The following is a 25253-nucleotide window of genomic DNA, read 5'->3' on the forward strand; positions in this document are numbered from 1 at the left end:
ATTATTACTGCTAACCAAACACCATACTTTATTCAGATTTCATTAGTTTTCCCCTAGCATTCTTTTTCTGATCTAGGATACTACATTGCATTTATTCATTATGACTCTTTAGGCTCCTCTAGGATGTGACAATTTCAAAGTCTTTACTTGTTTTTGAAGCCTTTTAAGTATTAAGAGGAAACCCTCGTAGTGTAGTGGTTAAGTGCTACAGCTCCTAACCAAAAGGCTGGCAGTTCAAATCCACCAGCTGCTCCTTGGAAACTCTATGGGGCAGTTCTACTCTGTCCTACAGTGTCACTATCAGTTGGAATTGACTTGATGGCAATGGGTTTGTTTGGTTTTTGGCTAAGTATTAAGAAGTAATCGTCAAGACTTAATGGTTTGACAGAGACTGGAGGAACCCCTGAAACTATGGCCCCCGGACGCAATATTAACCTAGAACTGGAACCATTCCTGAAGCCCACTCTTCAGACAAAGATTAGACAGGACTACAAAACAAAAAATAATACATGTCAGGAGTGTGCTTCTTAGTTCAACTGGGTACAAAAGACCAAATGAGTGGCTCCTGTCTGGAGGCAGGATGAGAAGGCAGGAAGGGACAGGAACTGGTGGAACAGACACAGGGAAGCCAGGGCAAAAGGGGGAGTGTGCTGTCACATTGTGGGGATTGCAACTAAGGTCACAAAATAATATGTGTATAATTTTTTGTATGAGAAATTAACTTGAGATGTAAACTTTCACCTAAAGCATAATTTAAAAAAAAAAAAAGAACCCCCCCCAAAAAGAATGGTCAGTTACAATAATAAGATATTTTTTAAAAATACATACAAACTAATCCAAGTTACTAAATTTAAAAATTATAAGATGAAATATAACTAATAATTCTAATTTTTAAAAAGGAAATGGCTAGGAATTCTGTAGAGCATCTTTCAATGTGAGTTTGTCTGATGCTTTTCTCATGGTTAGACTGGAGTTAGTGGGTTTTGGGAGGAAAGATCACCAAGGAAGTACCATTCTCATCACGTCATATCAAGGGTACCCACTATCAACATGACTTAACGCTGTTGATATGAACCTTGGTCACTGGGCTGAGACGGTGTTTGTCAGCTGTCTCCAGTGTAAAGTGACCTGCCCATCCCCTTTCCATACTGTGCTCTTTGGAAGCAAGTCACTAAGCAAAGCCCACACTTAGGGGTAGTGAGTTATGCTCCAACTCCTTAAGGGAGGAGTGTACCAGAAGGTTCTTTTTAAAAAACCCACATCACTTCTTGTTATACTCCACTACCATTAAAAAAATAATAAAATACCCTAAAAACTCCAACTTGCCCTGGTCTACCCTAACTCAAAACCACCCCTGCTGACCTCTTTCAATCTTGTCTTCCTCTCTCCCTCACCTGCTCTGCTCCAGCCATGGCAGCCATCTTGCTATTCGTCAAACACGCCGATCTTGTGCCCACCTGAGGCCTTTCTATCACCAGTGCCTTTCTCTTTCCCCCAAAATACCTACTCAAAGAATGAATGAGTGAATCCTCATTCTATAGATGAGAAAACAGAGGCTTGGAAAGGTAAGTACCTCCAACATTACCAAACTACAAAGTTACAGAGCTGGGATTCAAACCCAGGCCCCTCTGACTCAAAGCCTGAGGGTTTAACCACTTCACCCTACTGCCCCTCCCCTGGGTAGGAACTCCCAGTGTAGAGAAGGTTGCTCTGTAGAAAGAATTTCCCAGCTCTTGGGAAGAAAAACATTGACTCACTCTCTTAGCAACTCAAATGTAGGCTCTGCAGAAAGAGAAGAGGGAAAACACCATTGTGTGAGGGCCTACTATGTGTCCTGCACTGTGCCAGGAACCTTACTCACTTTACCTCATTGAGTCCTCACAGTGGGGAGGGGGTATAACCCAGTGTTACGTTTGAGAAAGCTGGGCACCCAGGGCAAAAGCGAGGCAGACCACCACTGCCCCTGACATGGCCTCAGAGGAGCCCCAGGAGAATATCCGCTGCACAGAGCCCCAGTCTTACCGTCCTCCGTTTCCACATAGAGGCGGAGTCCGAGGTTCTTGTTACGGTTCAATAGCCAGCGGTCACTGGCTGCTGTGACATCCAACACCAGCCAGCCCTCGTTACCAGCTCGGAGCGTCTGAAGATCCAAAAAGAACAAGTCAGACTCCCTGTGGACATGAAAGAACAATTAACTGAGGCCAACACAGCTGCCTTGTGTTTCTAGTGCCTGCCTGGGGGACATTTGTGGAGCATCTACCCTGCTCATGGTTCTGGGCTGGGTGCCTTAGTGTACTTTCTTGCTGTATCAAAGGCATTACTGCACCCATGTACAGATGAGGAAACTGAGGCCCAGGAGGCTCTGTGACCTGTCCACAGCCCCATAGCCAGGACTGGCAGGGCCAAGATTTGAAACCAGGACTGCTGCTGGGCTCCTTCCATAGTGCCAAGAGGCCTCTGAGGTGAAGCATATTTCCCACCTCTGAGGCTGGTCTCCCCAGGAAGTTCCTCTTTCTGTCCTCTGGGAAATGTACCCCCCTCCCCAGGGCTAGGCAGGACACACCAACAGTCACTTGTCTGTGAGGGAGGGGGAGGCACAGGGTTGAGGGTAAGGCACCTGTTGGACTGCTCCTTGACCACCTCAAACATGCTGATGTGGAGGGTCTTGTTGATCTGGTGGATGTTCGGCACCTTATAAATCCGGAACTCAGCAGCTGTAACCGCCTCCCCCACTGGGATCTGGGTCAGGTCAAACCAAAACTCCTTCCAGTGGGGTTCCTGGTGGGCCAGGGCGTGGTTGCGCTCCACTGGAAGACAGAGCAGGGCAAGGCGGTCACTCAAGGCACCCGAGCATAGCAGACGCAGGCTCAGGCTCACTGCCCACCAGCCATGTGGCAGGGCATGGCACCCGGCCTGGGTGGGGCTGTCTCCTCCTCTGTAAACAAGCTCTGCCCCCCAGGGTGTTAGGAGGGTTCCATCAGGTCATTAGTGAGGCGCTCCCTGCACAGAGCTCAGCAAGGGTAGGCTTTCATTCTTGGCCCTGTGTCTCACGCCCCAAACACTGCCTGCCCCTGCTCAGCCCCCTGCTGGCTCCTTGGCCCACAGAGGAGACAGGACAGGTCCTTTCTCTGGGACCCAAGGCTACTGGGGAGATGAACATCAGATCCTAGGGAGAAACAGGGCCATGGTCCCAGTGACAAAACCTTGTGGACAGGGACATACATGACTGTGTTTTACCAGGAAAGCGGCTGTCCCCGATCTGCCCAAAGTGGCTGGATGGGAGAAGGAGGGCAGGAGAGAACTTGGAGCTGACATTTGAGCTGGACCTTGAGGGGTGAGTGTGAATTTGTCATGATGTCATGATGCCAGGGAGAGCAAAGGGACCAGATTGCTGAAGACCTTCAGGGCACATGGGAAAGCCACCACCACAAAACAACAGCAAAAGGTGAAAGGATCAAATGGAACAAGGTGAAGGAGGAAGAAGAGCCACAGAGAGACTGGAAAGGAATAAGGAAAAACAAGGTAGGAATAACAAGCTCCTTGAGACCCAGATCAAGTGCTGGGGGGTGTGGGAGGATCCCATCGGTGTGGTGAAATCTGAGAGGGCTTCACGGAGGAGATGACATCTGAGCTAGGCCTCGAAGGATGAAACGGGGTCTTGATAGGCAGCGAAGGTGACAGGGATGGCCTTCCAGGCAAAGGGGACTCCTACGCACAGGCATGGAAGCAGCTAGGAGCCACACGGAGGTCAGCAGAGTGGGGTGCAGGCCAAGAGTGTGGTTGTGGCCTGACTGCAGAAGACCTGACTTCCGGGGTTGGCACGTGGGCTGTGCTTGCCAGTGGGAGGAGCAGGGTTCCGGGCCAGCAGCGGAGTGGTGTGGTTTGAGTGGAGTGGTGTGGTCTGAGTGAAGGGAGACGTCCGGGGAGGCAAGGGTAGGACAGGCTGGAGGTGATGCGGAGCGGGTTCAGAGGTAGGGGCTGGTGTAACAGTCTGTGGGGGAGGTTGCGGTTGTGGAACAAACCCCACATTTCTCAGCTGCACAGAAATGCCCAGGACAGAGTATTTAGGGCAGTCTCACACTAACATCCTGTCACTTGCCAACACCAAAAATCTGTGACTCCAGAAAGCAAGGGCAGGAGCTGCCCAGCGCCTTCCTCAAAGCCTAACCCTGAGATTTTAATTATATGTCTGTGAGTCTTTTTAAAGATTCTCTCTGTGGCTACTGGGCTCAGTGACACAGGTTTTAAAAAGGCCCAGGATGTGTGGCCTGAGGCGGATGTGGCAGTACGTCCTGTCCTCGCAGTGGGGACTTGGTCCAGTGATAGGCAGGCAGGCAGCTGTGATGGTCAGGCGGTGGGACAGGACATGTTCGGGCAGGAAAAGAGGGACTGCACATCCCCAGGCCAGGGAGGAGAAGAGCTAGGATGTCTCTCGTCCAGCCACACCTCGGGCTGGGCATGCTGCAGTTGCCCACCTGAGAGCCAGGCCTTTTCAGGTGCAGTGTGATACAGGGTAGGACCCGGTCCCTCCCAGACAGGCAGAGAGCATCCAGGGCAGCATTCAGGATCTTTGCTGGGTGATGCCCGTGGATATCTACACACCTCTGCCCTCCTCCGACAGACACGCACTCACACGCACAGTCAGTGGACTCAGGCTGCACAGACTACCTTGTTATGGGGCTGGGCAAAATCTTGATTTGCAGGAAGGTGTCCTGTGGTTAACAGGTGCGGGCTGTTGGCTGTCACAGGGTGTGGGACAGAGTGAAGGAGGGTCGCTCAGAATGTCCGTCATGGCCCACTCCTCAAAGCATCATTAAGTGCATCGGTCCCCACGGGGGGCTGACAGGTGGGTGCTGGGGGCATACTGTCTGCACGCCTGACACTGGTTGCATGCTGGATCTGGAAACCAAAGGAATAACCCAGGAACCTACCAGCTCCACGCTCCCTTGTTGTCCTGCAGGTAAGGATGAAGCCCAGGGGTCACCTGGGCTGGCTCAAGACAGCCTTGCTCAAATGAACTGACCCCACTTCGAAACTTCCACCCTGTGTGTTTGTGGAACTGATAAGCTACCCAGGAATGCCAGCACAGGAAGTAGTCTATCCTGGCTGCTCTAGGCAAGTGCTAGAAAGTGCGAAATTTTCAGAATGGTGGTTTGCAACAAAAATTGATGAAATTTTCAGGGGTGTGGATCTGGACAAAGGAAGTACCCTTTTCTCTGAAAGTCAGTGGGGAAGGTGGGCAGAGGTCACCTGTGGAGCAGCTTTTTCAGTGCATGTTCCTTTGAGTTAGAACAGATATTTCCCAAAAGCTGGTTTTGTGGAAGAGCACTATCTGGCAGCTATGTTTCCCCCTCGTTAACTGTGCAGGCTGATCCAGCTTTAGCCAGAGAGGCAGCACTGGGCAGCACAGACAGCTCTGGCTGGTGGCCAAGACTCTCACCACAGGCCTGGCTCTCCCTGCACCAACCTCCTATTGCCCCTCTTGGCCTCAGTCTACTCCTCCATGGACTGGGGATAAGGATATTGCCCAGCTTTCCTCATGGGGCTATAAAAGGGCTCTATAAACAGTTGGGGTGATGGACTGGGAGCGGTGGCAGTCAACAGGAGTTCTGAATAGATATGACTTACAACCTCCCAACTTTGTGCTAAGACAAGGTATAATCAGGAGGCCGTGTCAGAAATTCCAAAGACTCTGAATTAGTCTTTTTCTAACTAAGTGTATTCTCTCACACATTTATTTATTCACAAATTTATCATGTTCAATTTATAATCAGATGTATCAAGCTTTTACTCTGCGTAAGGCACTGTCCTGGCACTGGGATAGACAGTGAACAGTGAACACACAGACCAGGTGTCTGCACTCTGGAGTTTACAGTCTAATGGGGAAGACAGAACGGCAACAACAACAACAACAAAAAAGTGAAATATATGCTCCATCATTTCTACTGTGGTAAATGCTGTGATAGAAATATGGAGGGTTATGGGCTCAAGAGTAAAAGGGAAGGGGTAGGGGCTGTGTCTGAATCATCTAGTGCTGCTAAACGAAAATACCACAAGTGGATGGCTTTAACAAAGAGAAATTTATTCTCTCACAGTCTAGTAGGTTCCAAGTCCAAATTCAGGGTGTCAGCTCCAGGGGACGGCTTTCTCTCTCTGTCAGCTGTGGAGGAAGGTTCTTGTCCTCAATCTTCCCCTGGTGGAGGAGCTTCTCAGGCGCAGGGACCCCAGGTCCAAAGGACGCACTCTGCTCTTGGTGCTGCTTTCTTGGTGGTATGAGGTCCCCAACTCTATGCTTGTTTCCCTTTCATCTCTTGAGAGAGAAAAGGTGATTCAGGCCACACCCCAGGGAAACTCCCTTTACCTTGGATCAGGGAGGTGAACTGAGTAAGGGTGGTGTTACAATCCCACCCTAATCCTCTTAACATAAAATTACAATCACAAAATGGAGGACAACCACACAATACTGGGAATCATGGCCTAACCAAGCTGATGCATATGTTTTTGGGGGGACATAATGCAATCCATGACAGGATGCACCTCATAGGGTGCTCATGGCCTTTGAGAAATAAACAAGATCAGGCATGAACATTCTGCGTAGAGGAATTTGGCAACGTCCAGCAAAATTATGACTCAAAATGAGAAGAAATAGCTACAAACATCTATTAATAATCAGAATGTGCAATGTATGAAGTATGAATCTAGGAAAACTAGAGTCATCAAAAATAAAATGGAAAGCATAAAGATCAATATTCTAGGTATTAGTGAGCTGAAAGGGACTCGTACAGGCCATTTTGAATCAGACAATTATGGCCCACTATGCCAGGAATGACAAATTGAAGAAGAGTGGTGTCACATTCATCATCGAAAAGAACAGTTCAGAATCTATCCTGAAGTGCAACGCTGTCAGTGAGAGGGTAATACCCATATGCCTAACAAGGAAGACCAGTTAATACAACTATTATTCAAATTTACACATCAACCACTAAGGCCAAAGATAAAGAAACTGAAGATTTTTATCAACTTCTCCAGGCTGAAATTGATTACTGGTGACTGCAATGTGAAAACTGGAAACAAAGAAGAAGGATCAGTAGTTAGAAACTATGGCTGTGGTGATAGAAATGATGCCAGAGATCGCATGATAGAATTTTGCAAGACCAACAACTTCTTCATTGCAAATACCTTTTTTCAACAACATACACTGCGACTATATATATGGACCTTGCCAGATGGAATACACAGGAATCAAATCAACTACATCTGTGGAAAGAGATGATGAAACTCCGTATCATCAACCAGAACAAAGCCAGGGGCCAACTGCGGAACAGGCAATCAATTGTTCATATGCAAGTTCAAGTTGAACTTGAAGAAAACTAGAGCAAGTCCATGAGAGCTAAAATATGACCTTGAGTATATTCTACCTGAATTCAGAGACCATCTCAAGAATAGACTTCACACATTGAACACTAATGACCGAAAACCAGGCAAGTTACAGAAGGACATAATATATGAAAAAAGTAAAGGTTATTAAAAAGACAGTTAAGAGAGACAACGCCAAAATGGATATCAGAAGAGACTCTGAAAGTTGCTCTTAAATGAAGAGCAGCTAAAACAAAAGGAAGAAATGATGAAGTAAAAGAGCTGAATAGAAGATTTCAAAGGGCGGCTCAAGAAGATGAAAAAAACTATTTTAATGAAATGTGCAAAGAACTAGGGTTAGAAAACCAAAAGGGAAGAACATGCTTGGCATTTTTCAAGCTGAAAGAACTGAAGAAAAAATTCAAGCCTCGAGTTGCAATACTGAAGGATACTATGGGGAAAATATTGACAATGCAGGAAGCATCAGAAGATGGAAGGAATACACAGAGTCACTGTACCAAAAAGAACTGGTCAACATTCAGCCATTTCAGGAGGTAGCATATGACTGGGAACTGATGGTACTGAAGGAAGAAGTCCAAGCTGCACTGAAGGTATTGGTGAAAAACCAGGCTCCAGGAATTGATGGAATACCAATTGAGATGTTTCAACAAATGGATGCAATGCTGGAAGCATCCACTGGTCTATGCCAAGAAATCTGAAAGACAGCTACCTTGAAGGACAGCTATCAGGCCAACTGACTGGAAGAGAACCATATTTGTGCCCATTCCAAAGAAAGGTGATCAAACAGAATGTAGAAATTATCGAACAGTATCACTAATATTACATGCAAATAAAATTTTGCTGAAGATCATTCAAAAGAGGTTGCAGCGGTACATGGACAGGGAACTGCCAGAAATTTGAGCAGGATTCAGAAGAGGGCGTGGAAAAGGGGATATCATTGCTGCTGTCAGATGGATCCTGGCTGAAAGCAGTGAATACCAGAAAGATGTTTCCCTGTGTTTTATTGACAATGCAAAGGCATTTGACTGTGTGGACCGTAACAAACTACAGATAATACTGAGAAGAATGGGAACCTAGAACACTTAATTGTGCTCACAAGGAACTTGTACGTAGAACAAGAGGCGGTCATTCAAACAGAACAAGGGGATACTACATGGTTTAAAACAAGGAAAGGTGTGCATCAGGGTTGTATCCTTTCATCATACTTATTCAATCTGTATGCTGAGCAAATCATCCAAGAAGCTGGACTATATGAAGAACATGGCATTAGAACTGGAAGAAAACTCGTTAACTGCATTGTGCAGATGATATAAACATGCTTGATGAAAGTGAAGAGGACTTGAAGCCTTGAAGCACTTACTGATGAAGATCAAAGACTTCGGTATGGATTGCACCTCAACGTAAAAATCTTCACAAGTGGACCAATAAGCAACATCTGATAAATGGAGAAAAGACTGAAGTTGTCAAGGATTTCATTGTACTTGGATCTTCAATCAACACCCACGGAAGCTGCAGTCAAGAAATCAAATTACGTACTGCACTGGGCAAGTCTGCTGCAAGGCCTCTTTAAAGTGTTAAGAAGCATTTTAAGGACTAAGGTGTACCTGACCCAAGCCATGGTATTTTCAATGGCCTCATATGCATTCCAAAGCTGGACAATGAATAAGGAAGACCAAAGAAGGACTGATGCCTTTGAATTACGGTGTTGGTGAAGAATACTGAATATTCTTGGACTGCCAGAAGAGCAAACAAATCTGTCTTGGAAGGAGTCCAGCCAGAATGCTCCTTAGAAGCAAGGATGTCAAGACTTAGCCTCATGTACTTTGGACATGTTATCAGGAGGAACCAGTCCCTGGAGAAGGACATCATGCTTGGTAAAGTAGAAGGTCAGCAAAAAAGAGGAAGACCTTCAATAAGATGGATTGACACAGTGGCTCCAACAATGGGCTCATGCATAACAATGGTTGTGAAGATGGCACAGGACCAGGCAGTGTTTTGTTCTGTTATACACAGGGTCGCTGTGAGTCAGAACCAACTCAATGACACCTAACAACAGCAAAATTACATATGAATTTACCCTTTGACATGATAATCCCAAAGACACACAGACAATATGAAAAGACATATGCCCAAAGCTTTACTGGGTACAGAGAATAGGCAAAGCTATGCCTGGTTCCATGGGTACTTCTAAATATTTTTCACAAAATTATAAAAGCTTCCAAAAATGTTCAAAAACACTGAACCAGCTTCTGTCTGGGGGAGCAGTAAATTAATTTGCTTTCTGAACCACCTTAATATGGCTCCCGGGACAATGAACAACACAGGGCCCTCGGCCTTCTCCTCCAACCTCTGGTAAAACTATCTTTGAACCCATGTTTGCAGGAAAGGTCCATTTTGGATGAGAGGATAGCTGCCATCCACACTCTGCCTGTCCATTTCTGAGGCCCTGGGCTCACCACTCAGGCTAAACCTCCAGATGCCAAGCCCTGCATCCATCAGTCTGACACCAACAAAGGCTTCAGCTATTTTTGTGCCATGGACAAAGTTTAGAGTCACCCAGACAACCTAAATCTGTCTTCTTTCTGACCAAAAAGTAAGACTTCAAAAGATACCCTCTTCCTCTAGCCTAGAGCGGCTACTAAGAGAACAGAACCTTCCTGACCTTGTCTGACCCATCATCCTTCCCCTCACACCCGTCCCCAGCCCATGAGGCCCAAGGAGAAGCCTAACCTCACTCTGTGGTCCAGGCTCTCTGTGGTATGGCCCCAGCCATCTGCCCTTCACGTCTTCCTGTGCCTTCTGGCTGCAAACACCCCCACCCCAGATTGTCTCCTCGAAGCTGCTCTCTCCTGGGTTATCCCCCACCCTGCCATGTCCTCTACTCCACCATGTCTCCCTACCACGCCATGCCCCCTACCCCAGCATGTGCCCCTTCCCACTATATTCCCCACCCCTCCATGTCCCCCACCCCACTATGTCTCACTCCTCACCATGTCCCCTTCCCCATCATATTCTCCACCCTGCCATGTACCCCACCCTGTAACGTTCCCCTTCCCTGCCATATTCCCCTCTCTGCCATGTCTCCTTCCTCACCACATTCCCCTCTCTGCCATGTCCCCCACCCTGCCATGTCCACTCCCCACCATGTCCCCCTCCCTGCCATGTCCCCCACCCCTCCATGTCCCCCACCCTGCCATGTCCAAAGGCTACTTCCCTCTCAGTTCAGCTTTAAGAGCCTCCTCGTCCCTCCTCTGACCCCCTCACAGAGCAGGCCTGCACCAGGGGCTCCAGGAGCTTATCTGCTCCTCTCAACAGTGAGCTATTAGAGGGCAGGGACCAAGCATGGTGCGATAGAAACAGGAGGCTCTCAGCGATCCACTCCCCAAGGCCCCTGTGTTCCAGAGGCCCAGAAGAGATGCCACGCCCATTCTTCCCAAGGGTTCCTGGTCTCCCAGATGGCAGCTCAGTATCTAGCACCCACTGTCCCTGGGCTGGCTGGTCTGAGGTGGCTTACGTGTCCCTCACAGTGTGTCTCCGTGAGAAGCTTCTCTGTAGACTTGTCTCCCTTCATGGCCCAGCCCGAGGGTGAGGGCAGACTTCCCCAGGCCTAGGCGGCAGACGGGCTGTGTGCCCTTCTAGCTGGTCCTGCCAGGAACAAAGGCTAAGGGTGGGGGTACTTCAGACCCAAAACAAGACCCGGTCTCCCCAGCCTCTACAGGTCCACAGAGCAGCCACGGAATTTACTACCTGTCAATTCTGCGTTCTGGAGGGGCATCCCCCACCCAGAAATCTCAGCACTGCCGAGAAGAGGCCCAGGCTTCATTTCTGAGGAAATTTTGGTTTTCATTACCCACTTTTGTCAAGAGTGTTTCCATAAATGGCTCTGCACTCATAATTACTGGTCTAGGCCCCAGACGACTTCAGACCCCAAATTAAAAGGGAACATCCACACACTCAACCACATCAAGCCCACCAAGGCCAAAAATACATTCATGGAGATGTGAGCAAGAAAGAAGCAATTTCTCTAGCTGAAACCTGGGGCAAGAATGGAACTGTGGGAGTTTTCCAGAAAGACGTGGTCACATTTATTCTCTCACCCTGGCAGGGAAAGAGGATCCTTTGAGGAGGATGGGCTAGGTGTACTTCCTTACCTGTTCCTCACCCCTTGAGGAGCCCCCAGCAGGGGCAGGGGGTGGGGATATTTTTTGGTCAGAGCTTTAAAGGTCTTCAAGGCAACCCTGCATAGATGGGGAAACTGAGGCCCAGAAAGGGCAGAGACCTGCAGGGGTCACAGGTTAGGTTAGGGGCCTTTGTATAGACTTTCAGATTTGGAGCCAATGTAAATGACTGGCCCTCAGATTCCTCTGGGTGGTGATACCGGGATGGGGGGTCACCAGCCAACAAGGGTCTTCTGTCAACAGGTGTCCTGTGAATGCCTAAAGCCGCTTTCCTCCAGGCAAGGCCTGCGGGGACACGGGGTCCCAGGGGAGGGCCAGAGGAGATGTTGTACCTGTTGTCAGCTTCCAGCAAAGACACAGAGGGCTGGCCCTGCTTCTGTCCCACCTAAGCAGCCCAGGCCCCTTCACCTGGCTCTCAGCACTCCCCTGTCTCCTGCCACATTCCTCTTTCCTTCAACTTCACCAGTCTGCCCTGAGCACCTGCCACTCAGGAGCTGGGGTACATGGTGGGGTGCAGGCTTCCAAAAGTCAGATTTGGCCTCCATTTTCAGGTGGCTCAGAGAGTAAGGGAAAAAGGGGCCTAAACATGCACCCGCATCAGACAAGGCAGAAAATGACTAGAATCCTAGGAGAAACACACACGATGAAGGATGGGGGCTGTAATCAGGTAGAGTACCTTGGGGAAGCAGGGTCAAAGGAAACTTTTCTAGAAAGCAAATGTGAGAGTGGCGGAAGAATTCTGACATTCAGAAATAGAAGGAGGTACTCTAGCCAAAGGCAGAGAGATGGGAAATACATGCCAGTTCCCTTTTTTATAGCACTGAACTGTGCATCAGGCACCACACTGGGCATATTTCTATTATTTCTATATTAGCCATCACTGCATAACAAACTACTCCAAAAATGTAGCAGCTTAAAACAAAGACATTTATTATCTCACATAGTTTCTGAGAGTCAGGAGTCCAGGAGCTGAGCTGGATGTGTTGGATTAGGGTCTCTCATGAGATTACAGTCAAGCTGTCAGTTGGGGCTACAGTCTCTGAAGACTTGACTAGGCTGGAAGGTCCACTTCTAAGCTCACTCGCATGGCTCTTCGCAGACAGCTTCAGTTCCTCACCATGTGTGCCTCTCCATAGGGTTGTTCACGATATGACTTGTCCCACAAGTAATCCAAGACAGAGAATGAGATGGAAGCCACAGTCTTTTATAACCTAATCTTGGAAGTGATATATCACTACTGTCATATTCTAGTGGTCACACAGATCAGAGCTGGCACGGTGTGGGAGAGGACTACACAAGAGTGTAAATACCAGGTGGCAGGATCATTGGGGGCCATCTTACACACTGGCCACCACAAAAACCCTGTGAAGGAGGCCTTACTTGTCCCACTTTATAGAGAGAAAACTGAAGATCAGGGGAGTTAACTGATTTGCACAACAAGTAAGCATTCAGGCTGGGATTCAAGTCTAGATGTATTCACATTCTTTCCACTCATCTACGGCCTCCCCAAGTGGAAGACATGCCAAGTGTTTCTCCTGGACTATCACGTGGAACCCTGAATGCCAGGCTAGGGGAATATGACTTTTATCCTGGCATGAAAAAATACACAGAAAGGATGGTCTCCCACAAAATAAGAGAGGGAACTGTCTGTCTTTTGGACCACTGAACCCTGTGCCCATATCTGTTGACTAAGTGAATGGCCATTTCTCCTATTCCCCAAAGATTTATACTGAGTTGTCTGTGGACCTATCTTTTCCACTATAACAAGTGGCTCTGGGGCTGGGCCTATGCTTTCTATTAGGCCTCTGGGATAACCAGGAAAGGAGGAGCACACAGTAGGTTCAGAGTAGTATTTGTTAAGGAATGACTACAAACACATCTGTACCTCTTTAAAGCTCTAAAAAGCAAAGATGTCACTTTGATGACTAAGGTGTGGCTGACCCAAGCCATGATCTTTAAAACTACCTCATATGCATGGGAAAGCTGGACAATGAAAAAGGAAGATAGAAGAAGAATGGATGCATTTGAATTGTCATGTTGGCAAAGAATACTGAATATACTGTGGATTTGCCAGAAAAGCACACAGATCAGTCTTAGAAGAAATACAACCAGAATGCTCCTTAGAAGCAAGGATGGTGAGATTCTGGCTCACTTACTTTGGACACGTCATCAGGAAAGACCAATTGCTAGTAAAGGACATCATGGTTGGTGAAGTGGAGGATTGGTGAAGGGGAGGGAGGCCCTCTGTGAGATGGACTGACACACTGGCCGAAACGAAAGACTCAAACATAGCAACAAGCATGAAGATGCTGCAGGGTTGGGCAGTATTTCGTTCTGTTAAACGTAAGGTTGCTATGAGTTGGATGGAGCCAGCTCAACAGCCATTAACAACAACAGACACATCATTCAACCTGCCTGTCAAATCCTAAACAACTCAACTTTCTCCATACCCAGGTCTTGTAGTCTTAAGCTTCCCCAGAACACTGACTGTGTTATGCAGGGTACTGGACTGTCCAGAAGGAATGGCTGCTACACAGGGGACAGGGCCAGCAGTTAAAGGAAATATACAGATAAAGGAAAACACAGGTTTTACTTCTGGTCTGCCACTAACCAACTGGCTTTGGGCTAAAAATGAACAGAGATAAAGCTGACATTTATTGAGAACTTACTTGGCACTGTTTTCAGAGCTTTACATCGATTAACTCATTTCATACTCATAGCCGTCTCGTAAGTTTTTAAAAAAATTGCTATGGAATCAATTCTGATTCATGGTGACCCCACGTGTATAAGAATAGAAATGCATTCCATAGAGTTTTCAATGGCTGATTTTTTGGAAGTAGATCGCCAGGCCTTCCGAGGAGCCTCTGGGTTGACTTGAACCTCCAACCTTTTGGTTATCAGCCAAGCGCATTAACCATTTGCACCACCCAAGGACTCCTCCTATAAGATAGAAACTATTACCTCTCTTTTTACAGATGAGGAAACCAAGGCACAAAGCATAAACTTACAGAAAATCATATAAACTGTGTCTTAGTTTGGGTTCCCTGGTCGGGGCTGAGTTGGAAAGTTTATTGGGGAGTGCTCTTTGTAAGGGAATGAAGGGAGCAGGGCTGGGCAACACTGAATAGTGATGCAGTCACAACAGAGGCCTCAGCCAATTCTCACTGTACAGGGAGCTCTGGAGTTCAAGGCCCTTCAGAGTTATCCCTCCTTGAGGCAAGGGGGGCCACCAGTCATTGGATATGAGCTGCCTCCAGGGAGGGTACCTAACCTTGGGCAAGATAGTTCCTTTGGGCCCAATCAATGCCTGGAGGACTCACCTGTGAGGCATCAGCAGCCCACACTCCAGGCAGCTAGGACAATGAGTGACTAACCCTGAAGAGAAGATCTGGGTAGCCCACTCCAGCATCTACCACAAGTAGTAAGCAGTGAATGGGGATCTGAACATAGGCAGCCTGATCCCAGAGCTGTGCTCTTCACCACTACAGTAAATGATGGGTGGGGCTACAGAGAAACACAGAGGGCCTTTCCCTCATCATCAAGGCTTCCTTTTATTGAACAGTACTAAACCAAAACCAAATCCATTGCAGTTGAGTCAATTTCAACTCATAGCGACCCTAAAGGGCAGACTAGAACTGCCCCATAGAGTTTCCAAGGAGTGCCTGGTGGATTCGAACTGCAGACCTTTTAGTCAGCAGCCGTAGCACTTAACCACGACGCCATCAGTGTTTCCTGAGCAGTACTAGACACATGTTAATCTTTGCTAAGCCTTAACCTATTAGCCACCACACTATTATACAAGTATTACCATCCTAATTTTAAAAGGGAACGGATGCAGAGACTTTAAGTAACCTGTTAAACATTTCACAGCTCCCAAGTGGAAGACAAAGGGTTAAAACCCAGTGTGCCCTGGACTGATTAACCACTTCGCCCTCCCACCTCCAGGGCCAACCTGACTCACGGCTGTGGTCCTATTTTCATATCTGCTCATGTGGATCTGAGCGCCCACGAGGATGGGCCAGTCACCTTATTCTTTGAGACTCAGCTTCCTCCTCTATGAACTGAAGATGATAATGGTCATTTGCCCCTGGAAAGTGAGAAGACACCATGAAAGGCGAGTCAGCAGAGACCCACAGGGCACATCATGCTCATGGCCAGACAGGGTTTGGGGAAAAGAGACCCACCTTCAACCTCTGGGAAAAGAAACATTTTTGGCATGGGGTCACTTTAATAGTCAGCTAAAGTATTTGTCGTTAGATAAAAGACAAAGAAGCAAAACAGTGGGGATTTATGTCCCACTTTGTAAAAAATAATACAGATGTTAGTATCTTTGTTGATAAAATACCAGGGTTGGGGCAGGGGACCACACCAAAGGATGAAAACACTGGTTTTCTCTGAGATAGTGGGAGGATTACTAGGGACTTCTATGTTATATATTTCTAAATATATGGTCTAAATTTCCTATAATGAAATTATATGGTTTGAATTTTCTACAACAAACAAGGATTGTTTCTGAAAATCCCAAACAAAAACACTTTTTACATGGGATTCTCGATTTATACCACACATTAACGTTCAGTATAGTCCAACTCACCTGCACTTACTGCATCTAAAGATGGGCCAGGCTCTGGGCTGGGCTGACAGGTGCTGCAAGGGGAAGAACACAGGATGTGGAGGCAGGAAGACTATATGCTGTGTGACTTTGGGAAAATCACTTAGCTTCTCTGAGCCTCATTCTCTTCTTTTTAAAACAAAGAGGTAACAATAATTGGGAGATGCAAATGAAAGAAGAGACATGGAGGTTTTAGGCATGTGGTCACTACTAGGCATCATCTCCTATGATCCCTGAACAGCCCCCTGGGGTGGCTACCATATTATCCACTTTTACAAAGAGATAACTGAGGCTCCTAGAGGTGGACTAGAGAGGCCACAATCACACTGAGAGTAGGTGGTAGAATCAGGACACAAATTCTGTCTGAGTCCTAGGTCAGAAACCCCCAACCCAGGTCTATCCACCCTTATACTGTTCAGCCTCTGGTTTCCAGATTGAGGTGAGGGTGTCACTAACTGATACTTTATAATAAGCTTTGGGGTTTACATATTTATCAGTTGTCTCATCCACTTGAAGGTCAATGCATGAAGACAGGGGCTTTGGTTCATTGCTGCATCCCCAGCAACTAGAGCTGTGTCTGGCACATAGTAGGTACTCCATAACTATTTGTTGAATGAATGAATGGGAAACAAATGAACTTACTAAGAAGAACCAAAGCAACTTACCCTGGGGCTCAGAGAGGTAAAGCACCACTTCTTCAAGGTCCAATTGATATGGACAGAGAAGGACCCAGGCCAGGTCCCTAACTCCCATTCAGCCCTGCTTCTCCCAAATCCAGCAACCTCAATTCACAAACTCATCAACTACCTCGTCCTCGGCCACCCAAGATCAAGGGAACAAACTAGCCTGGTTCAGGGAAGGGTCAGAAGCAAAGTAAAGATGGCTCCGTTCTATTCTTGGCTAGACTTCTACCTGCTACTGCTTTTTCATCTCAGTTACTCAATCTGGAACATGGACATCTGCCACTTGGCTGACACAGGGTGGAGAAGGACTTGGGAAAACAATCAGAGTCGGTCCTTCATGCTTCCTTCCCTTTGCCCTCAGTTTTCCAGCCAGTCAAACCCATGCTCTGACAGAGAGGATGTGGTGGTGCTGGTGAGAACCACAGGGTCAGGGCTAGGAGGCACTTCATTTTTCTGATACTATCACTGTAGACAAGATGAGAAAGCAGAGGCCCAGGGAAAAGAAGCACTTGGCTAAGGACATACAGGAAAGTGATGGTGGGCCCAGGTGGTACAAGAACCTGGTTCTTGCCTCCCAGTTCAGGGCCCTCCTCTCTGTGAGCACAGGTGAGGCCAAGGAGGGTGTGGTGCAAAGTTTCTCCACGTGCCCTTTTGTCTTGTGTCTTAGGCTGTGTTCTCTATAGAAGCAAAGCCAATGAAACCTATATATATGTATATACACACACAGAGATTTATCTCAAGGAAATGGTTCACGCAGCTGTGTAGGCTGACAAGTTTCAAGTCCATGGGTCAGGCATCAGGCTGCAGGCTTCTCATGACTCATGTAGCTGCAGGGGCTGATGAACCCAAGGTCAGCAAGTGAGATAGCAAGCCACTGGCTCACAGGCCGCAGAGGCTGAAGAATCCCAAGACTGGCAGACAATACGGGAGGCAGCTGGCTCAAGTCCCAAGAACTGGAGGTCAGATGATGACAAGCTGGATGCAGGATCCAGAGCAAGCAAGCAAGCTTTGCTAGAACATCCATACATATTGGATACAGGCCACACCCCTGAAGAAATTCCCCTTAGAACTGACTGGCTGATCACATCAGATCACATCATTACATAATTACTAAATTACATCATTACATAACTGCCAAACCACTGAGAATCATGGCCCAGCCAAGCTGACCATAACCTTAACTGTCACACCTTGGTCCTGTGGAAAAGAGATAAAAATAAAACAACTTGGGACACTTTTTCCCTGGGCACTGAGGAGTTGTTACTTTTGCCCAGGGAAAAAGCCAATCCCAGCCAGCAGAAAATGTCAGTTACTATGCACATAGAGCCACTTATGAGGAGATTGGCCAGTTTAGCCCAGAGAGATTGGTAAGTTATATTAGGAGCCTGTCTTCAGGGGGCCTAGAGGAGGTCTGCACAGCCGAAAGAGAGAGACAAGAACTGTCCTACACTAAACCCAAACCAAACCAAACCCATGGCTGTCAAGTCGATTACAACTCATAGCAACCCTACAGAACAGAGGAGAACTGCCCCACAAGGTTTCCAGGGAGCGGCTGGTGAATCTGAACTGCTGACCTTTTGGTTAGCAGCTGAGCTCTTAACCACTGCACCACCAGGGCTCTGTCCTACACTAAAGAAGGGAGGGATGTGCTCTCCACTTTGGGAGTGCCTTCCAGGCCTTGCCGTGTGCTTCCTGACATTGATCCTGTTACTTCAAGTTAATCCCGATCCCATATTACTTCCCTAATAAACCATATAACTTTAAGTATGGTCTGTGAGTTCTGTGTGGCCACTTCAATGAATTATTAAATGCAGCAGAGAAGTACAGAGTGCCGTTGGGAGGACGGCTGATGTCAGAATTGGTAGAAGGGTTGGAGAATGGAGGTATGTCTGACCTCCACCTCATAGGAATCAGCTTTGGGTTGCTGCTGATGCTGACTCTTATTCTCCCTGAAGTCAGACGATGTCTGACACTACCACTACTGCTACCACATTCCAGATAGGCTGCATCTGTGTCCTGAACAAAACAGTCAAGTCTACAAGGCTGAGATTGACTGACAGACAAGCCAAGTAAGGTTGCCAGCTCAGAACACAGCCCTGGCCTCCCAATTCAGTCCCTGGAAACCACGACACCGGCTTCCTAAAGCATCTGCTCAGACACAGACGGCCTGGCTTACAGCAGGAGGCCTATGAGAAGCCCCAGGGCCTCTGAGCCCTACAGGCTGCCATTGATGGTCAGGTGACCGGCCAGCACCAGGCCTCGCTTCTCAGGAGCCAGAAGAGGTCAACAGGAGAGGTGGAGCTGGGGGCCCCAGGTGTGCGAGCCTGGGGGTGGGTGCTGATGCCGCAGTGATTCTGCTATTGGGCTTCACAGTGGTTTTCGGGCCACTGATCTTCAGGGCCCTGGGGCCTGGGCCTCCAAACATGGAAAGGTTCCTGGTATGTGTCTAATCCCCATATACCCTCCTAGGTAATTACCAGTTAAACTACTCTAACTCAAAAAGTTGTACTAGTGCAATTAGTACTTCAGAATAAAGAAGGCCCTCTGACAGCTGGCTGCGCCCGCCCACAGGCTGAGCTTCCACTCAACAAAGATCTGTTGTTAAACCCGTAGCATCGGAAGCCTTGGATCTTTAATGAGACACACAAAGATGGGGTGGGAAGTCCTAGGTTTTGGAATCCACAGCCCTGGATGATGCCCTGGACCTGCTGGGTGGCCCTGGGCAGGCCATTTAACCTCTCTGGGCCTCATCTCCTCACCCCGGAAATAGAGCTGGCAAATCAGCTTCACATGCTGTTGCATGGATTGATGATGAATTATAAGCCCTGATAGTTCAAATGCTAATTTTTATTCTAAAAATAGGTACAAACACCTTTTGGTTGCCTTTTACAATCTGCCTCTGGGTTTCACATGTGCACAAAATACATGGGCAGGTTCCTGTCACATCCACACCAAGATGGGACAGCAGTTCGGAGGGATGAGGTAAGCAGAACCCCTCCCAGGCTGACCTTCCAAGGTAAACCCCTCTATCAACCAATCGCACAATAACTCTGAAGGATCAATCATTAGAAGCTCCATTTTACAAGGAGGGCTTGCCTGGGAGATCAAAGAAGGTCCAGGCTGCACACTGGGTCATTCCACAGGCCTGGACATTCATTCCATGCCAGACAATGTCCCAGGTACTGGGGCCCAGGATGACAAGATCACAGTCCCTGCCCACACTTTTCTGTGGCTCCAGCACTGGGCAATAGCCCACGGTGACCCAGGACACCCAAGTCCTCAACACTCTGATGTGACCAGTGGTTTCAGGCTGAACTTTGTCCCTGTCTTCAGCACTGCCCTTATTACAGCGACAGCATCACAGCCTGTTTAGTCATCCGTCTCCCCAGGACCAGGCTGTCATCCAGGCACTGCCCAGGTCCGCCTGCACACGACATAAGCCTTACTCTTGGGTGTGTTAGGGGCGGGGTGAATGCACGGCCCCTGGGAGTTCACGGTCCCCACTCTGCGCGTACCCACCCACAGCTTAGACCTTGCTTCCCGACCAGGCACTTCACACTCCCCTGCGCGGTCCGTGTCCACCGACTCGTGGCTCTTTGCGCTGCTGCCACCCACTCTCGGCTGACCGCCAGGCGGCTGACCCTGCCCGAGGCAGTGCACAGCCGCCCCTGCAGCCCACGGTCACACTCGGCCCCCACTCCGCACTTCCCAGGGGGCACCATGACCGGCGTGGGGACACTCAGCCCGCCGCCCACGCACCGCGAGCCCACGCGGAGTTCGCACGCCGCCGCAGGGCTCCCGACGCCCACCCCCGGCGGCCCACGCTCACCCATGTTGACGAAGCTCATGACCAGGTCAGCGCGGCCGAGGCCCGGCTCCGCGCGCCCGCCGTCGTCGTCGTCGTCGCCGGCCATGGCGTGGTAGAGGTCCAGCATGAAGAGCGGCGCGGACGCGGGCAGCCGGGCGGCGGCGGGCGGCGCGCGGGGCCGGGGCCGCCCGGGCAGCCCGAGCACCGCCAGGATCTCGCGCTGCATGTCGCGCCGCTCCCGCGCGCCCAGGCGACGCTGCGGACAGCCGGGTGCGGGCCGCGGGCCGGGGCTGCCGCCGCTCAGCGCGCAGAGCGCCAGACCCAGGAGCCAGAGCGGGCCGGGGCGCGCGGCCATGGCGCCGGGCCGGGCTCAACAGGCGCGCATCCGCTCACGGCCGGGCCGGGCCGGGCCGGGCCGGGCCGGGGCCGCCTCCACCGGGAGCGACGGGCCGGGCTCTGCGGACGGCTTGACGGGCGGGCGTCGCCCCAGCGCCGCAGCGAGGTTCCCAGAGCGCGTCCTCGAGCGGCACTTGTCTCGGCTCCGGGCCCTGGGAACCGGGCGCCACCGCTGAGGTGCTAACCCGTGGCCGGGGACTGTCGGCTAATCTGTCTGTCCCCACTGTGGCCGCCGCTCTGGCTGCTGCCGAGGCCCGGCTCAGCAGGCAGGATGGCGCGCGGAGCTCCCGCGGGGCGCTCAGGCGGAGGGGAGCCCAGGCGGAGAGGAGCCCGCGAGCCGCTGCCTCGGCCCCGCTGCCGTCTGTGGAGTCGGCGCACTTCGGTCCCGCCAAGGCCCGTGAGACCCCGCCCCTTCCCCGCGCAGGACCAATAGGGGTGAGGGGGCGGGGCAAGGCTGCTTTGAACCGACCCCCGGGAGGGGGCGGGGCGAGGCGCGTGGAACCGACGCCCGGGAGGGGGCGGGGCAAGGCGCGTGGAACCGACGCCCGGGGAGGGGGCGGGGCGAGGCTGCTTGGAACCGATGCCCGGGAGGGGGCGGGGCGAGGCGCGTGGAACCGACGCCCGGGGAGGGGGCGGGGCGAGGCGCGTGGAACCGACGCCCCAGGAGGGGGCGGGGCGAGGCCCGTGGAACCGATGCCCGGGAGGGGGCGGGGCGAGGCTGCTTGGAACCGACGCCCGGGGATTCCCTCGACGCGCTCCGGCGGTGAGTGAGGGGCTGGTCCCGAGAGGGGTGCGCCGCGCAGGCGCGGGGCGTCGGAGTCGCCTCACCCAGCCGCTGGTCGTGCGGTCGGGCGCCGAGCGGGGACCTCCGCTCCGGGAGCCTAGCGTAGCTACGCCGTCGGGAGAAAAAGCTGGCGCTGCCGCGGGAGGGTGGCCTTGAGCGCCCTCCTCCGACCCGGATCCCGAGTCTCGGCGGGGCCAGCGGTGGGGCCCGGCGGTCCCGCCTTGTTCGCGCGCTGCCGCCTCAGGTCCCGAGAAGCGGCCTCAGTCGGGCCTGGAGGGGCGCTTTCCTGCGCCAGTAGCAGCCGGCGCGGACTCCCCGCCAGCGCAGCGCCTCCCCCGCGGCTCCCTGGCGGGCGCTGCCTGAGGCTTCTCGCTCCGACTCCCCTCAGGCGGCGCCTCCCGGCGTGCGCACCCCCGGCTCCCGCCAGCTGCGGGCAGCGCCCCGGACGCCGCCACTGCCGGTGCTCCCCGTGCGCCCTGCGGAGCCCGGCGCTGGCCCAGCGCGCGCTGGAGACGCGCACCGCCTTCCTGCCTGCCGCCGGCCGGGGAGCTCTGTGCACCCCGATTGCCGTGGCGCCCACTGGCTGTCAAGGGGAGGCGCCTCACGGAAACTCCTCAGCTAACTGAGCCCCTTCTGCAGACGGGCTCTTCCCTGAGCGCTCTCCCCGTTCCTGGACGGCTAGTCCCCGACTTACGACGTACTGGAGTTGTTTTTGGTACATCTTATCGTTGGTAATATGTATGTATTAAAATTTAGCTCTAAGTTTATATGTAATGTTTCCAACCCTCAAAGATAAAGATCGGATTTATAAAAATACTAATAATAAAAGGCAATAATAATGAAAACTGAAAAAACAAAATGAGGAATTTACATCAGACCGACCTAAGAGTGGTAAGTCAGGGACTAACTACCGCGTTAAGGGAAAGCCTGGTGGCGTAGTGGTTAAGTGCTATGGCTGCTAACCAAAGGGTCGGCAGTTCAAATCCACCAGGTGCTCCTTGGATGCTCTATGGGGCAGTTCAACTCTGTCCTATAGGGTCGCTATGAGCTGGAGTAGACTCCACGGCACTGGGTTTGGTTTTGGTTTTTTGGTTTAAGGCGTTAAGCTGAGAGGAAGTGACACCTAGGCTGGGCTCTGAGGGCTGGAAGGAATTGGCCTGCAACAGGGAGGAGAAATCGATGGGAGGGGAGTGTTCAGGCAGAAGGAATAATAGTTTGTGTAAAGGCCCTGAGATTAGATAATAATGGCAGCTAACGTCGCTTACTATGTGCCAGGCATGTTAGGAGTGCGTGCCCTGTACCAATTCTTTAATGCTTGCACACTCTCATAAGGTAGACACCATTTAACCCCTCTCTTTTTAACTGATAGAAAACTTACTTCCCTAAGGTCACACAAATGGTGGAGCCGGGCTGGGGCAGGTGGCCCTGCAGGTTAGCTGTTCAGTGTTGTTGGAGCCTGGAGAGCTGAGTTAGAGGGGCAAATGGTGAGGGCAGAGACTGGAGAGGCCAACAAGGAAAGGACCACAAAAGGCTTGAAGGGAGGTCAGATGGGGGAGGGGGCCTTGAAGCACCTAAATGAATACGGTGCCTCTCTCCCCATGTGGATTCAAGGTTGAAGCTCGAAATAAGTGTAAGACCACCGACCGCTCTTAAAGAGATCACAGTAGAGGTTCCCAGACAGAGCAGGAGAAAAATGTAGAAGAAAATTCAAAATTCACAAAAAAGACCAGACTAACTGGTCTGACAGAGACTGGAGGAATCCCCCAAAACTATGGCCCCTAGACACCCTTCTAACTCAGAACTGAAGCTGCTCCCGAAGCTCCTCTTTCAGCCAAAAAGTCTTACAAAACAAACCATAACACCCATGAGGAATGTGCTCCTTAGAACAATCAAGAATACAAGACTAAATGGGCAATACCTGCCCAAAAGCAAAGATGAGAAGGCAGAAAGGGGCAGGAAAACTGGAGGAAATGCTGACACATTGCAGGGATTGCAACCAATGTCACGAAACCATTTGTGTATAAATTATTGAATGGGAAGAAGTGTAAGAAGTCTAACAAAATTCAGAATTTCCCATGATCACTTCTTAGTTTTAAAAAATACCGTATAGAAAAACAGAAATCCAAATAATCATTTGCTGGTGCCTTAAGCACAACAGGTAATTTCCATACTGTTTATAAATCCCATTGAGGATACTGAACTTTATTCTAAGGATAATTCAGATTAGCCATTGAAACTGCCCAAGCATGATCAGAGTTTAGATGCACAAGGGAAATATGGATTGGAGGGTGAGAGACTGGAATGAGGGTTTGGCAGTTGGAGACTGTGGCGGTAACAACGGGATGGGGTAGGACGGCCAGTGGCCATGGTGACAGGGTGTAGGGCAGAGGGGAAAGCTGTTTAGGAGGCTGAATCCACAGGGCTGGGTGACGGACAGCAGGCAGAGGTGGAAGGCAGAGTCAAGGGCGTGTCCCCATGTCAGGCTTGGTCAGGGTCTCTGAATCTCCTGCCCACTCCCCTGCCCTTCACTGTCCTTCCCTGCACCCAGGACATCCCCCTGCATCCCTCTTTTGAGCCCATACCACATCATAGAGGGCCCAGAGCTCACCGTGATGCTCAGGTTGTTTATCATGCAATGCTGGCCTCCCAGCTAGACTGCAGGCAGCCCATTGCTGGGACTGATTCTTACAATTACAAAAATCACTTATCTCGATTTAGGATGAGTGGAGATAACTGTGTTCTTTCAACAATAGGCCTCACACCCCCATAAACCTAAACAGAGGCTTTAGCCATTCCAGAGGACCTCAGCATCACAATTCAATTCAGCAACAGCTGGGCTGCTCTGTGCTGTGCCCTGAGCCAGAGATGAAGCAGACCAGGTCCCTGCCCTGAGCCGTTCCCGCAGTAATGGGGTGACAGCTGGGTAAACAGTCATTTCAAAAGACAGAATTAAAGTTGTGCTCTGACAGAGGGGCCAGCAAAGTGCCTGGAAGGGCGATGGAAGAAGGAACCAGGATGTGGAGGTGGGCAACAGAATCCTGGAATGCCAGAACTGGAAGGGCACTAAGGTAGGGAAGGTTTCTCAGAGAAAGTAGTCTCAAAACAAGGGCTATCCCTGGCCCCTGGCAACTCTTGGGTGTGTTCCAACCAAACAACAAGCTGCTGTCAAGTCGATTCCCACTCATGGTGGCCCCATGTGTTTAGAGTAGAATTGTTCTCCACAGGGTTTTCATGGCCATGAATTTTTGGAAGCAAATTGCCAGGCCTTTCTTCTGAGGCACTGGGTGGGTTCAAACCACCAACCTCTCGGTGCTTAACCATTTGCACCACCCAGGACTCTATACTTATCCTCTCTCTGGCTCATTTTCTTATCTATAATATGGGGCTCACATATTAGAACTGTAATGTGAATTAA

At 50.2% G+C, this 25253-nt stretch overlaps 1 protein-coding gene across 1 annotated transcript in view; it reads right to left on the reverse strand.

Annotated features, from left to right (window-relative positions):
• Positions 1 to 21013, reverse strand: part of BMP8B (bone morphogenetic protein 8b) — a 38324-nt gene extending 17311 nt beyond the window's left edge. The window contains exons 1-3 of the mRNA XM_064281778.1: positions 20680 to 21013; positions 2618 to 2807; positions 2023 to 2171 (exon numbers count right to left, since the gene is read on the reverse strand). Of these exons, the coding sequence (XP_064137848.1) occupies positions 2023 to 2171; positions 2618 to 2807; positions 20680 to 21013 (673 nt within the window). The remainder of the gene's footprint in view (positions 1 to 2022; positions 2172 to 2617; positions 2808 to 20679) is intronic.
• Between the last annotated feature and the right edge of the window lie 4240 nt (positions 21014 to 25253).

The sequence above is a fragment of the Loxodonta africana genome, chromosome 3 (assembly GCF_030014295.1).
Source record: "Loxodonta africana isolate mLoxAfr1 chromosome 3, mLoxAfr1.hap2, whole genome shotgun sequence".
NCBI classification, from domain to species: Eukaryota; Metazoa; Chordata; class Mammalia; order Proboscidea; family Elephantidae; genus Loxodonta; species Loxodonta africana.